Source organism: Curcuma longa, chromosome 11, assembly GCF_044706935.1.
Source record: "Curcuma longa cultivar G26 ecotype Majalengka, Jawa Barat chromosome 11, ITB_CL_G26_1.1, whole genome shotgun sequence".
In the NCBI taxonomy this organism is placed as follows: Eukaryota; Viridiplantae; Streptophyta; class Magnoliopsida; order Zingiberales; family Zingiberaceae; genus Curcuma; species Curcuma longa.
Window position 1 is genome coordinate 2,265,031 of NC_133871.1, and position 16,596 is coordinate 2,281,626.

General features: G+C 44.1%; 2 protein-coding genes across 2 annotated transcripts; one reads left to right on the forward strand and one right to left on the reverse strand.

Annotated features, from left to right (window-relative positions):
- Positions 1-7,566: 7,566 nt before the first annotated feature.
- Positions 7,567-9,736, reverse strand: LOC141837401 (pentatricopeptide repeat-containing protein At1g32415, mitochondrial-like). The gene is given in 4 exon segments (XM_074724812.1): positions 7,567-7,999; positions 8,001-8,365; positions 8,367-8,857; positions 8,860-9,736. Coding segments are annotated over 4 exon segments (2,166 nt in total).
- A 2,283-nt stretch (positions 9,737-12,019) lies between these two features.
- LOC141838340 (ABC transporter F family member 1-like) lies at positions 12,020-15,911 on the forward strand. The gene is made up of 5 exons (XM_074725782.1): positions 12,020-12,422; positions 13,517-13,590; positions 13,679-13,889; positions 14,004-14,238; positions 14,640-15,911. Exons 1-5 carry the CDS (start codon positions 12,213-12,215, stop codon positions 15,698-15,700), a joined length of 1,791 nt encoding a protein of 596 aa, XP_074581883.1. The 5' UTR covers positions 12,020-12,212; the 3' UTR covers positions 15,701-15,911.
- Positions 15,912-16,596: the final 685 nt, after the last annotated feature.

The following is a 16,596-nucleotide window of genomic DNA, read 5'->3' on the forward strand; positions in this document are numbered from 1 at the left end:
TTATTATAATGTTGCTCCAAGATGATATAATTTTAGTGAAAACCTACTTTAAAGTAAAGTATAAAGATCTCTGGGGCATAGTTAAGTTGGTTATGATGAAGTAGAGTTGTTGAAGTGGGCAAGAGTTTGAATTTCGACGAAGTCGAGCTAATGTCCTCCTCTATCATGGCCAACTGTAACTTTTCGATTTATCTCCTCATATATAGTGATTGATCATGTGAGGTTGTTCCATGGTGTATTCCACTTTTTATTAAAATAAAAGATTATTTTAGATATCAACATTATATGTGAGACATTATTTTAATGAATTTTAAAAGAGAAGTACTGTTTTCTTTTGACAATATAAATAAAAAAGAATGTGGTTTTAAAAAAAGAATATCTACTAAGAGAGTAGATATCACAATGATAAGAATGGTAGTTGTTAGTTGGATCTGAGACTGCATCTTCCGTGAAGGAAACAACAAAGAAGTTAAAAGAGATCCTTTGACTCAACAATCATGGAAATTAAAAAAATTAATTAAATAAAAAGAAAAATCTAAGCAAGAAATAAAAACTGTGTGAGTCTCCATCTGAATGTCCTTTGTGAGTGAGCTAGATGCCAAGAGAATCTATTGCTTCACACTTTCCTTTAGTGTAGCTTGTTCCACAAGAGACAGAAATAGAATAGGGGACAGACAGAGTAGCTAAACCATACACCCGTAAGAAACAAACACCCACCTAACAATGGAGAAGAATAGGGTGGGTTTCAAACCTCAAGGGGCATGGTGTAATATTAAAATTTTTAGGAAATCTTAAAAGGGATAAATATTTTATTATTTGACTCCTCTAAAGATAAATATGTATAATTGATCGAGATCTAATTTTTTTTACATACAATTGGTATCAAATCTGCAATAACATATGGAAAATCCACGTATCGGAAATCTCGTAAAAATCGACAAAGCGAATAACCACAAACAATCCAACACAGATACAGTCCATAACACACTACAAGTCCAAATGGAACCACAACTATAACAATAAGAATACCAATTAAAAATACTCTCAGATGTGAGATAGCAGCAGTCGACCGAATCACCAAGCTCCAAGTAACCTATCTGCTACCTGGGGAGAAAATCAAATAACCCCAGGGTCTGGGTAGTGAGCATTAGATACTCAGTGGGTACAGATATGAAGTGCATGTAAAGGTAACAACAGGTATGATAAAAGAGTACAGGTCAAAATAACATGTACATGGTATCAGGTATCAAGTATCAGCAAGGTATCATGTGTCAAAGTATAGAACATGGTATAATAGCTGAATCACTAAGGAAAGATCATGCATAGCAACAGGTATCATAATCATAACATGTGAGCATGTATGGCATGGCATCCAAGTGCAACAGTCATAGCAAGCAAGTGCAACATCCGTAAGCATATGATGAAAATAGAATAAATATCTATATCAACCTACCAACGGTGCATGTAAAAACGTAGCAACCATAGCAACCAAAATATCCGTCACTGTCCGCACTCTACACTCCCCAGTCACCCCACCGAGCAGTGAACTGAGGGGCCAAACAGGACATACTGCCAGCTCCAACAATTGACCACTAAAGATAAGTGGGGAGGGGCAGTGTGGCAGGAGGGCAATGTAGTCAGTCCTGGTGCACCCAACTGTAGTGCAACAACTTACCTATGCGTGGCACCACAACACGGTGCAGGTAAGATCCACCAACAAAAATATCTACAACTACCATGGATGTATGCTAATCATCCCAACATGTAATAGCTAAGTCAATCAGCATGCTCAACAGAATCAGTATAGGTCAATATAAGTCCATGTTATCAGAGTTAAGACTAATCTAATCATGGATAGATCAAATAATGATCATACAACAAGTATCAAGCAACGAGTCATACAAGAATCAACATGATACAGATATCAAGGGTATCAACATGGCAACAGTAGATCATCATAAGGTCAAAAGCAGGTATCAAGCAAGGATGATCAAATGTATCAACTAGATACTATCAACAGGGTATCAACAGGATAACAAGATAAAATAATACATGCACTGGAATAGGAGAAACTGTAGTGACCAAGTACAGGGTACCCACCTGATCAGATGATCGTAAGCAACTAGAACCCCCCAGAAATATAGGACCGTAAATAAGTCAAGGTCCTGCAATCAATCACAACACCACATCACTACCGTATTAAAATACAGTAATTAAATTTCTATAATGTAATCCCACTTATATCCCTGTTTAGTATTTAATTAGATTTAATCCTAAGTAGATCAAACCTTACCCACTCCAACAGTAGATAATCCATAAAAACCCATCAACCATAACAAGGTTCATAATCGAAACCTTTACAAGATCAGATTCACTACCCAATCGTCACACTCACAAATCCATTTTACTGATCAACTCAGATTCAACAATCAATCAAGAACTAACCATTCAAGTTCTTACCTCAATTTAACCTTCGGTTCCTCCTCCTTGCTAAATCCACAAAGCCCTAGATCCAAGCCTTTGTTTAATTCTTTGCTCACTGCCGCAACCCACCGATAGCTCCAACCAAACCTCAGATTAATTGATATCCTAGATCAACCCTTTACTGCCGGATCTCCACCGGAAACCTCAACCAAATCAACTGTGGAAATGTGCTGTGGGAAGATCAGATCTACGGAACAATCAAACCAATCCAACGAGATTCAACTTAATAGAGACTTACCTCAATCAACCCTAACCGGTCCTTCCTCTCCCCCTTGCTTGCGGTCGAGTGCAAGCCAAATCCCACAGCCGACCAACTCCACAATCCAGCCCTGGATTCCGACGAAAACCCTAGATCTAAGCTTAGAATCCAAGCACAAACTGCAAATCCAGCTCCAACTTACCCGATTCTCTTCTCCGATTCACCGCCGATTGCAGCTGTCCTTTGCGCGAACCACCGCCACTGAGCAGGACGCAGCCACCCCGATGGATACCAGATCTGGTCACCGGCCTTCCCTTTAGCTCCGGCAAGAGACGGCGAACTCCCTCGCTCCCGGCTTCGGTGGAGACGAAGGAAACCAAAGGTCGCGCGATCGGGATCTCGGGGACGGCGGAGGTGAGTCGCGATTTGGGAAACTCAGGCAGGGCACTGTAGCTTTCTTAACAAACCGGTTTTAAACCCCTCTAAATGGGTTTCGGATCCAATTACTAAACCCGTTAACCTATATAACCAATTACAGCCCATTAAATCAAAAGCCCACTTCTTCCATTACTTCCAATTTCAGCCCATTAAACCTTAATTTCGGTATTTTACATTCGAGAACACTTGGTACCAGGATTCATAAACTTTAGTACTTAGCCTGGAGGTCTAGAGTTCGAATCCTAGGGAAGGCAAAAATCCACTTCCAGGGGTGGGAAGTCCAGATGAGTAACGACACGGTCGACGAGCCGACGGTCGACGGTCGACGACCACCAGGGTCGCCAAATGGGCCGCCAAATGGGCCGCCGAATGGACCGCCAAATGGGCTGGGCCGGGTCGTTACAATACGAGAACACTTGGCTACCAGGATTCATAAACTCTAGTACTTATCCTGGAGGTCTAGAGTTCGAATCCTGGGGGAGGCAAAGATCCACTGGCCAGGGGTGGAAAGTCCTAGTGAGTAACGACACGGCCGAGGGTCGTCGATTGACGACATAGGGGTCGCCAAGGGGGCCGCTAGTTGGGCCGCCCAAGGGACCGCCGATTGGGCCGCCAATTGGGCCGCTAGTTGGGCCGCCCAAGGGGCCGAGGGGCCGGGTCGTTACAATAAAAAGGCGCGTCGACCGTGGTCGGAGTCCGGCCCCAATTCGGCCGGAATCCGGCCGGATTCCGGCGAAATCGCCGCCAGAACAGTCTGCTCTGTTTCGGCCGAAATTCCGATCGGATTCCGACCCAATCCGGCCGGAATCCGATGTCGGTGTGTGCGCCATCGAGTTGTGCTTCCAACGAGCCCGGGATGGCAGCCGGCGGTGACCGGATGGTGACGAACGACGGCGATGAACGGCGAAAGGTCGGCTGATCGCGCATATATATATATATATATATATATATATATATATATATATATATATATATATATATATATATATATATATATACACACACACGAGAATGCTATCCTGTGCAACGTACCCGTGCGCGATGCCCTGATCCATCGCCGCTACTGCCATGCCGTCCGACTACCGCCGACCGCCGACTCGTTGGCGATCGACATGTCGCTCGTTGACGCTCCGTCCGGCGGTGAATTCCGATCGGATAGTGGTCGGAATCCGATAAATTTGATCGGAAACAGGGCCAATCGCGCAGTCGACAGTGGCGCGCACCACTACTGACCTCGATCGACCCTATTTCTGGCCAATTCGCGATCGTCGGACGGCAAAGGACGGGCCGCCGTCACACGACGGTCCTTCCTCGTTCGGTCTCTGACCGCGATTTGGTTGGAATCCGACCCGATCGCGGCCAGAGACAGGCCGAGGAAGGACCGCCGTGCGACGGTGGCCCGTCCTCTGCCGTCCAACGACCGAGAATTGGTTGGAAACAGGGCTGATCGCGGGCGACAGTGGTCGCGCCACTGCCAACCCTGTTTCCGATCGAAATTCATCGGATTCCGGCCACTATCCGACCGAAATTTGACATCGGATGGAGCACCGGTGGCCGGACGGCGGCAACGGCAGTGGATTACAGGTGTCACTCACGGATCACGAATTCCTCTTTGTGCATCTAGAATTCTCTCTCTCTCTCTCTCTCTCTCTCTCTATATATATATATATATATAAATTTCTCTCCATTTGCATTATCTCTTCCCGATCAAATCTAATTTCCCAACATTTGTCACCATTTTCATCGTGGATTATGCCACTATTGATAGTTGAAATTCAAAATTGATTACATATTCAGAAAGCCTGCGATCAAAATTTTGAAGTAATATTACGTACGACCTTGAGATGAGTCAGTACGTATAATAATTATTTTCGTTACTTAGTACGCCGCCTCTCCAAATTTAAAATCCCCCTTGTCAATATCTAAGTATGTATAGATTATGATTTAGATTTATTCGTACATTAATCGAGTGAAATTTAGATATCTAGATTATATTAAAACAAAAGGATAAGTTTTCAAAACCTAAACCAACATATATAAACTGTTGCAATTGGTTCACCTTTGTGGGGTGCTCATAAATGCCACATTGACTAATTGAATACATGCTTGAGTTATTAGCAATAGTGTCTGATGCTTCTTAAATTCGATACGGATACTAATGTAGATGATGGACTAGACTCCAAGTCAACTACGACCCGATTTACACACTTAAAAAATAATAATAATAATCTCAGTCAATCTCATGGACTCAATCCCTGGGTAACCGATCCGGTTCCACGGAAGTTTCCCATCGGCCACCAGAGTAAATCGGAAAGCGCACGCAGCAGCCAACCCAGACGCCCAGCATCCTTTGATTGCGATCCTCATTTGGAGAAAAATTCCTACAAATACGTCGTAGTTGGGGATCGAACCGCGGGTGTCTGGGTCACAACCTGGCCCCGGGGATGTCCTAGAGCACGGCACCATGGCCCCGGAGACTAAAACTGTAGTGGGTAAACTTTTTATAGTGATCGGCCCCACCGTCGAAACGACCCGATATCAGAAAATCCCCTAAGGGATTTTTTGGAGGCACGGGGTACCACTAGGTTGATAAGAGCATACTGCCTCAACAGCACCTCAGCCAACAAATACATATTGCTAAGACTTGAATCGCATAGTACCTCAGTCAACAAATACATGTTGCTATGAGGATTCGAACTCGAAACCTCAAGCAACACATGTCTCCATGCTTACCACTTAGGATAAGACACTTCAACTTAAAACTGTAGTGGGTAAACTTTTTATAGTGAACCGGCCCCACCGCCGAAACGGTCCCATATCAGAAAACCACCTAAGAAATTTTTTGGAGGCACGGTACCACTAGGTTGATAAGAGCATACTGCCTCAACAGCACCTCAGCCAATAAATACATATTGCTAAGACTTGAATCGCACAGTACCTCAGTCAATAAATATATATTGCTAAGACTTGAACTGAGATTATCATTTTTTTTACACACTTAAGAGAACATTAGAGGGCGTCGGAGGACATTGTCTTTTGAATAGGTCTCTCTAATGCTTAAGTCATGAAATGTCTATAAAATATAGATAAAGTTTAGAGAATCAACAAAGAATTAGTGTACATTAGTATTTATAAGAGTACCGCGATGGATATTATGCCTATGATCTCTTGAAAATCCAAGACCATTTGTCCATTTCATTCACCAATCTAAATGCAGCTGTCATTTAGCCTAGATAGACCGATATGTGGGCTTCAGGCATAGTTATGGATTGAGTGTAGGGACTCAGGAATACGAGTTGGAGGATGAGTTCGAGTAGGGTGAAGAACTTGGTAGTCCAAGTTGGAGGAGGAAGTTAGAAGTACGAGCCTGAGGAGGAAGCTATGTGGAGCTTTGCGCGGATCTCAGTCTTTGCGCGTATAATTGGGAATGCTAATCTCGAACAAAGCCATGTAAATTTGCCTATCATTCATTCAGATTATTCTAGAGTAGAATCCATATTCCGGGGTATCACTGTCAACCCAAGTTGAAAATTTAGAGATTCAACCAAGTAGAGTTTGTTTAAGCTGTGCAGTTGTAACTACTCTTTCCTTAGAACTACATTTTCATTCTTTAGGTTAAAGTCCAAGCAGACAAACATGAATTGAAAACTATTTTTGGAAAACAACATGCTCATGAAATTGTGGCTGAAATGTAAATCATCGACAAGTCCAAATGTTATAGCAGTTTTGGTTAGAACAATTAGATTTCATGAAATGTCAACTTTCTTAATTCACTATTTCAGGTCTTCACAATTTACCAAAGGACATCCTATCATATCTTTCACACCTGTCTAGAGTTCACACCTCTGATACTTAACAAGTATTTGCTTATTGATCTCACCTCTAATACTTCACTTATTCGATGTCAATGCAAACATTAGATACGCAGGCAAAGGAAACTTAAACCCTTTACCATATATCATAATACTTTACGAGTATTTGCTCATTGGTCTTTCCTTTCGATACTCTTTCTCCCTCCTCGTGTGCCCTTATAGTCGCCCTCGACTTCTTGATCTCCAAGCTTTCCTCGGCCAACATCTTTGCTTCAATTGCCGATTGGAGTTTCTCATTTAACTCCTCAATAACTTGGCTCTTTCCCTACTTCACAAAATCCAATTGCGCCTTTGATTTCTTGAACTCATCCTCAACCACACCCAACATCCTTTGGGTTCTCTCCTAATTCTAGTCGATTTAAAGGCATCCAACAAGAATCTTTATGGCAACTTCTATGATAAACTCAAATAGCTAACCGCGAGTTGCGGCCCTAGCTTGGCCACGATAAACGATCGCGGCCACTCATAGCCGTAGTTTGACCATCCCGCGCATTAGAGTAAACAATATGTAACTATTTGGTTAAAATTAATAATCACATATAAGTTTTCTCTTATAATGCTTGTAAAACATTGTTAATCATCAAAACCGTTCCTAATCTCGCAGGTTATCTGGTTTATGAGACTATAAATCTCCGCCGTCCGTGGATGCGATCGATCCCCACAGACGAACACGTGTACATTGCCTCTCCCTCCTACCCAGCTGCAGCCAGGCCTTTTCCTCAGCCCCTTCCGCCACGCCTCCTCGTCTTCTTGTGACTCGATCTCACCGTACGCGTGGCCGTAAGATTTGTGGGCCGCAGGATTTCGTGGGTCCAGCCACAGAAGCCTCCTCGTGGCTCTCTCGCCAACGGCCTTCTCGCTCGCGATAAAGCACGTGCCGAGCAAGGTCCCCCACGCCTCCGCCGCCGGCGCAGCTGCGGCGAGCCGCTCCGCCGCATGGAACCGCCCGGCACGGACCAGCATCCCCACCACGCACGCCAGGTGCTCCGGCCCCGTTGGGATCTCGCTCCGCCATGAACCGCAGCACCTCCTCCGCCCGGTCCACCATCCCCGCGTGGTCGCACGCCGTCAGGGCCCCCAGGCACGTGACCGCGTCCGGCTCCGCTTCCCCTCGCATCGCCTCGAATAGCCGCAGCGCCTCCGCCGCCCGCCCATGGTGCGCCATCGCCACCACTATCGCGTTCCACGACACCACGTCGCGCTTCCCCGGCGGCTCTTCGAACGCCCGCTGCGCTCCATCCATGTCGCCGCTCTTGGCGTACATCGAGACGAGGGCGTTGCGGAGCACCGGATCGGTCACCGGATTCGCCTTCGCCACCAACCCGTGCACCTGCTCGCCGATCTCCAGGCGGGCCACCGATCCAACGGCCCCCCAGCAGCGCGGCGAGCGCGTAGTCCCCCGGGGCGAACCCGTCAGCTTGCGAGTCCGCCAGAGCCGCAAATGCCTCCTCCATCCGCTCGTTGCGGACGAGCCCCGAGATCAGGGCGGTCCACGCAGTGGCGTCGCGCTCCGGCATTCTGTCGAACAGCCTCCGCGCCTCCGCCACTTCCCCGGCGTTGAAGTACGCCGAGATCACCGTCGTCCACGTCACCATCATCGTGATCCACGACATCCGTCTGGTATCGACGGCGATTTCGTCGAACAGACGCCGGACTTCTTCCAGTCGCCCGATCCGAGCGTACCCCTCGATCATCGAGTTCCAGCAGACGGCGTCGCGGGCGTCAGACCTTCCGTCGAACAGATGGCGAGCCCAGTCCATGTACCCGAACCGAGAGTACATATGGATCAAGCCCTTCGTCAACCTCCCGTCGCCGAAGTTCTCCTCGGCCATCCCCTGCACCAGCAAGTGCGCGTGAGCCTGTTCCCCAGGCGGGGGAAACCCAACCCGGCGCAGGCGTAGATCAACGAGAGCATCGTCTCCTCGTTGGGCTTCACGCCGTCCGCCGTCCGCTTCATCTCTAAAAACAGCGCCACCGCGTCGTGGTGAAACCCATTCCACGCGAATCCTCCGATCATCGCCGTCCAGCACACCACATTGCGCTCTGGAATCATCCCCAGGAACAGATCGTACGCCTCCCAGATGTTCCCCTCTCGGCCGTACCCGGAGATCACCGACGTCCAAGACACCACGTTGGCGGAACCCTGCTCCACCATCTCCTCGAACAGGCTTCTGGCTTCTGGCATGCGCCCCCTCTCGGCGTACCCGGCGAGTAGCGCGTTTCCTGAGGCGGCGTTTCGGTGGGGCATTTCGTCGAACAGCTTGCGGGCGGCCGCGAGGTCCCCGGTCCGGACCAGAGCAGAGAGCATGGCGTTGTAGGAGATCACGTTTCGCTCCGGCATGGCGGAGAAGAGCGCCCGGGCTTCTCCGATCCGCCCGTCGCGGGCAAGTGCGCAGAGGGCGGAGGTGTAGGAGACAACGTTGCGGTACGGCATCCTGTAGAAGACGTCGAGGGCAGCGGCGGCGGATCCGGCGTATAGGTGAGCGGAGATGAGGGCGTTCCAAGTCACGACGTTGCGGCGGGGCATGAGGTCGAAGAGGGCGACGGCCTCCGGGAGGAAGCCGTCGCGGGCGAAGCGGGAGATGGCGGCGGTCCAGCGGACAACGGCGGAGGGATCGTTGGCGGAGCTGTCGAGGATGCAACGGGCTGCCGGGAGGTCGCGGCGGCGCAGACATTGGAGGAGGGGGAGATCGCCGGAAACGACGGCGGCGGCGGCGGACGGCCGGAAGCGGCATGGGGGCATCAATCTCCTGGCAGCAGAAAACAGAGACGAGACGCCAGTTTACACTTCTTTTTCCTTTGTTTTTTTTTCCTTTGTTTTTAAAGAAAAATGAAGTCGCCAAAGAATTGTTTTTATTCGAATGAAAAATTTTAAATTATAATGAAGACTTAAACAAGTTAATAAATATTAGGCCGGTAAATGAAAAGGTAAAATTGATATTCATCAAAATTTATTTATTTTTTTAATTACAAAACGAATTTGAATAATTTATTAAATTACATGAATAGAGTTGAGGACGTAGATGCTAAGTTTATTAATATATGAACCGTAATCCTCGGGCTATAATCCAACGACAAACGCCTAAGCAATAGTTGAGATGAATTATCAGATTAATTTTTCTCGATGAACTATTGATTTAGAGAAAGTTGAGTTATTAGACTGTCCGCTATAAGTGCTTCTTAATTTATTTTGATAGTCGATGAAAATTTTTTATAGGATCAAATTAATTATGCTAATGATTAGTCGACCCAAAGGATTAAATATCTGATGTCAATTAAAAAAATAAATATATAAACAGTACTCCTAGGATATGATGAGTTCGTTAGATGTGTGACAATTGTATTCAATGTTAAGGATTCAATTATCTAGCAACATATTTTATCGGATGCTTACAGTGCTCGAAAACTTAGTGTGTTAGGATTGTCGATTTGCGGGCTAACTCATTTTTTAGATTTATTTGATAGACAGAATGTGATATCAAACTATTTATTACATGATTAATTGGATTGTAAGATCGGGATATTAGGTAAACAAAATATTAATATATGAAAAGTAAATAAAATTTATGAATTATATTCATGAATAATTTTTTAGCATTAATTTTATAAATAAATAAAAAAATATTTTAAAAATGAATAAATAAATTTATAATTTTAATTTTAATTAACCAAATAAATTTTAAAATAAAATTTTAAAATAATCTAATAAATTTAAATTTAAAACGTATATTTAATAAACCAACGTCAAACACATTTGTTGCAGTGCAAAAATCTCATCACGGTGATAGGATGGTAGAAATGCACCTCACAATTGAGAATGATGATGTCGCAGTCTTCTCTTCACTTTCTTCTCGTAACGTGACGATCTTTGCAAACAATAACAAACATCAAAGGGCTCGTCAGAAGCTACCCCCAACGAAATCATTTTGACCCCTAAATCATCATGGTATTCCGATAGTAGAGTGAAAAGGAAAAAAGTAATTCGAGATTGAGTTAGAGAAAGTCTCTTCCTCGTAGTATATACCTGGCCTTTTATAAATTTAAGATATCTTAGGAGATCATGGAGAAATAGGGAAGAGAATATGGGAAAGTGAGGATTATGTTCTATGTCTACTCGTGCCCGGTTGGACTCGATTAATATAACTTGGCTAGATTAGGGACTCGGTCATGTCGACTTGGTAAGTTGACTTGGTAACTTTGGACAATAAGTCAGGAAATCAGTAAGTCAAGGTGATCGAAGTGCTCGATGAGTCAGAGTGTTCGACTTAGTCACGTTGGCACTCAATAGTACTCAGCGACGCTCAACTATGCTCAATAATTGGAAGACTCGAGAAGTCAAAGTGCTCAAGAATCAAAGGGTTCAAGAAGTCGAAGTGTTTGGCTTGACCAATCGACGACTATAAATATGCCATGTAGAGTCTATATTGATCATATCTCAAGTCATGCCACATGGCTCATGTGTTGATCATATTAAGGGATCTCCTAGCTAAATTTCCTCATGATCTAGTTAAAGCCCACCACTTACTTACTTTTGCATCACTAGTAAAAAAAAATCAAATTAAATTTCAATAATTATTTGAGTGGCTTTATTCATTTTTGGCTTAGTTTGCCCTACTCAATTATTTTATCTAATAAATTTGAATAATATAAAATTTGAATGGTTTACGGCCTAAGAAATATGATTAGTGGCCCATGCAAGCCCAGCCACTTAATTATTTATCTATTGGGCTTTTAATCAGGAATTAGGCCGTTTTAAGTAGGAAATTGGGCCACGTAAGTGCTAATAGAACATTAGGACGTGAATCTTAAAGCGATCAGACGATATCTGAACCGTTCATATTGCCTGTACCGGATGACTCGAGCCGCCTTATGACCGGGTCAAATGTATACGACCGACGTCTAGATTCGCACCAGACGGTCCCCAAATCCCACGTGGACGGTGGATTCAAGGGTTCGAACTCGTCCGCATGCGACCCCGATGGAAGACGCTTATAAATACGTCAACTTCCCTTCAGTTTTAGGTCTCTTACGAACTCGCTCTTTTCTCGCTCTCAGGAGAAAGGAAAGGCGAAACCCTAGCGAAAGAGGCCGCCGGGAACTACTATATACTAAGCCCATCCGCTCCCTTCTCCGATCCGTCCGCGTCTCTTTATCTTGCTCGTGGATCTGTCGGATTCGGCTTAAGGTTCAACTTTCAGCCGTGGTACTTGAGCAGCAGAATGGTGTCGGACGCGAGCAAGAGGAAGGCGGCGGCCAAGAAGGCTGCAGCGGCAGCGAAGAGGGGAGGGAAGTCTGCGGCGGCCTCGTCGAAGGTGTCCGAGGTTGCCAACGGGGTTTCGAAGGTCGCCGATGGAGTCGGGGCGCTCCAGATCTCAGATCGCACGTGCACTGGAGTGCTTGCGTCGCATCCCCAATCCAGAGATATCCATGTAAGTTATTGTCTTCCTCGTCCCCTTTTGGTTATATTTGCTAAGATTAGGTTTAGTTGAAGGCGATAAAAAATATGTTAGCTTTGAAGATTGAACCTGGTAAATTGAATATAAAGTTCGTTTGTTTTTGAGAAACTAGGCTAATGTTTGATTTCGTAGTGACGTTGGATCGGTTGATTTTGCATAAGGCGGATTGATTTCACATATGTGTTATTTGGCGCAATTGCTTGCGTAATGCGAGTTATTGGGGAGTTTCAAGCCATTTTTTTTTGTTAACACAACTTCGATCAGTATATTTGTTGCTCAAGTACTCTGTTTCCCTGTATGATAAATATTAGATCATCTTTATGCATCCTCTGTATTGACGAAGCATTTTATTTTGTGAATTTAGAGGGTTTTGTATTCCGTGTACATGATTTTGATACTTGTAGTTTCATTTCCTCTGAATTGCAGTATTCTTTTACATGACAATGATCTTCTTTTTTTTATTATACATTTGAATTTCAATCTGAACAAAAATTGATTTGAAAATACTCGCCACAACTTTTCACTGACTTAGGAACATAGGACATTACTTTTAAATTGGAAATTGCTTTTAGGATCAAAAGGGGAGCATTCTTTATTTAATATGTTGATTTTTTGGACCATCAACTATGTCCAGATGATTCCTCGGTTTCTTTTTCTGAAGTTCTTCAGACAATGCTAAAGTGCATATCTTAAAGAACACATTTCATTTTACATTTGATTTGTTAGAATCAGAAGTGTCTGTACTAGTCCTCTAAAGAATATATCCTTTTGTTTTCATTTGTGTTCCTTTTTCATGATTATTTCTTCCAAGAAAAGATGGCTTTTGCTTAAAGCTTCAAGGTATCTGCTTTTTTCATGATTATTTCTTCTTATACATTAGTTGTTTAATTACTTCCGTAGATTTAAATGGGAATTATGATGAGAAACTGACCGATCCAATATTTAGGGACTGATAAACATGATAACATTTATTTCCGGTTGTAAATCTTTTTGTACAACATATTCGATTTCTTTTTCATTCATATCGAGTAATATTATTCTGACAACATTTTTATGGCTCACTCCAGATTGAATCCTTGTCATTAACTTTTCATGGGCATGACCTAATTGTAGATTCTGAGTTGGAACTCAACTATGGAAGGTATTGTTGAGCAATATTTTACTTTTTGATTTACAAATCAATTTTTAATATTATATTTTCTCTTTTATCTGATCTGTTGCATCTATAGGCGTTATGGTTTGCTAGGACTGAATGGTTGTGGGAAGTCGACTCTTCTTGCAGCTATTGGATGCAGGGAGCTCCCTATTCCTGAGCATATGGATATATACCACCTTTCGAGGGAAATTGAAGCTTCAGACATGTCCTCATTGGAGGCTGTGATTTGCTGTGATGAAGAAAGATTGAGGTTGGAGAAAGAAGTTGAAATACTGGCTGCTGAGGTTTGTTTTGTGGGACAACTATCATGTCACAGTTAGCACCTAGATTATTGTCATACTCAATAACTTCATTCTAAATTTTACATGATGGCTGAGGCTGAGGGTGATTCCCTGCAGGATGGCGGTGGAGGAGAAGCTTTGGATCGCATCTATGAGCGATTGGAAGCTCTTGATGCATCAACTGCTGAGAAGCGTGCTGCTGAGATTCTGTATGGTCTTGGATTTAATAGACAAATGCAAGCAAAGAAAACCCGAGATTTCTCTGGTGGCTGGCGCATGCGGATTGCATTAGCTAGGGCACTCTTTATGAATCCAACAATACTTTTGCTTGATGAACCGACAAATCATCTTGGTAAAGTATCAACATCATATTCTTTTGCATCATAGACATCAACTCTTATTCATGGTTTTGATCTGAATATTTTTAAACATGGATCAGCTGTTAGGTGCCATTTTAAGAATTTAAACATGGTCTTAATCATGCATTTCTGGGAAGTTCTGAATCTCTATATCTTGATTTTAAGTTTAAACCAACTTTCATAAATACATGTAATATAAAATTTTTAGTTAATTATATTGAAGAAAACAGTTTTTTAAACAAACTTGAATGAGGACTGCTTTGTTCAAAACCGTCAAATATAATTCTCATTTCTTACATATTTATTTTGTGTTTTTTTACTCTTTTTTTTCAACCACAATTTATATATATACTTTCTGTTGACTACTTTTGTTTGTTCTTGTTTTCCTCTGCAGACCTGGAAGCATGTGTTTGGTTAGAAGAGACTCTAAAGAAGTTTGATCGAATCCTAGTTGTGGTGTCGCATTCTCAGGATTTTCTTAATGGAGTCTGCACCAACATCATACACATGCAGAGCAAGAAGCTTAAGCTGTACACCGGTAACTACGATCAGTATGTCCAAACTCGCTCTGAGCTGGAAGAAAATCAGATGAAGCAGTACAAATGGGAGCAGGATCAGATTTCATCGATGAAAGAGTACATAGCTCGTTTTGGACATGGTTCTGCAAAGCTGGCTCGCCAAGCTCAGAGCAAGGAGAAAACCCTTGCTAAGATGGAGCGCGGTGGACTTACAGAGAAAGTGGTGAGGGACAAAGTGTTGGTCTTTCGCTTCACGGATGTCGGCAAACTGCCCCCACCTGTTCTACAGTTTGTCGGCGTGACTTTCGGCTACTCTCCGGACACCCCCCTCATCTACAAGAACCTTGATTTTGGGGTGGATCTAGATTCAAGGATTGCTCTGGTAGGGCCTAATGGTGCTGGCAAGAGCACATTGCTAAAGCTAATGACTGGGGATATCGCTCCTTTAGATGGAATGGTGCGACGGCACAATCATCTCAGGATCGCACAATTTCATCAGCATCTGGCTGAAAAACTCGATCTAGATATGCCGGCGCTCCAGTACATGATGAAGGAGTACCCAGGCAATGAGGAAGAGAAGATGAGGGCCGCGATAGGGAGGTTTGGACTGTCTGGAAAAGCGCAGGTGATGCCCATGAAAAACTTATCAGATGGTCAGAGGAGCAGGGTGATCTTTGCCTGGCTGGCCTGGAGGCTACCGCATCTGCTGCTCCTTGACGAACCCACGAACCACCTGGATATCGAGACCATCGATTCGCTAGCGGAGGCTCTGAACGAGTGGGACGGGGGCCTGGTTCTGGTGAGTCACGATTTCAGATTGATCAACCAGGTGGCCAAGGAGATCTGGGTCTGCGAGAATCAAGCTGCCACCAGGTGGGAGGGCGACATCATGGGATTCAAGCAGCACCTGAAGAGCAAGACCGAGTTCAACAACTGATACAGCGAGGAAACAAAAAACAGGGTATTATCTTAATTAATGCTTTATTCAGAGATTATCCTACGATTATCTTAATTAATATTCACTGTCGTGTATAACTCGAGGCTGCTTAGCATTAAATTAGCCGTTCTCTTATATTTAAACTAGCCTGGACGTTATGTTGTATTCTTGCAGAACCAAACAAGAATATTAAGTTACTATATTTTTCCAATTGACTAATAATTCCAAATCCTTTGTGTAGTTGTTTTTTTTAATATTTCAGAATTTCGGATTTATAATTCATTAATTTTGGAATTTTCATTTTATCGAAATTTTTTTTATCGATTATAAAAAAAATAGTGCAAGTGTAATCATAGAAGTGAATTTCTTTTCGATTTCATGAAAGTTTTTTTTATTGATTATCAGAATAAATTTGAATTTTTAAAATAGAACTCCGGCTTCAGCACAAGGCGAGTGCTGCACGATCAAGCGTTATAGCGGCGATCGCCTTTAAATATGCATCTTCGGGTTCGGGAGCGCCGACCGCATCTCAATCTTCTCGATCGATGCCATCTCTACCTCGGATATCCAGCGATCGACATCGGCTGCTAGGGATCTTCTGGAATCATCCCTCTTCCATCTCCTTGATCGCCGCCGCGAGCATCCCTTCGCCGTCGCCCTTCATCAGATCCCTCATCGCCTCCACAAAGTATGACTGGAGGCGGTTTCCGAAGTAGCTGGGCGGGAGGATCCAATCGCCCTCTGCGCTCCGCCGAGAGCAGCAGGTACGTCGTCTTCCTCGTAGAGTATAACCTCGCTTGGGCTCTCACCAAGCACGCCCACGCGAACGCACAGGCCACCACGGACGTGGGCGGCGCTGCTGCGTTTGAGCTGCTCGATTTGCTCGTGCCCTATCG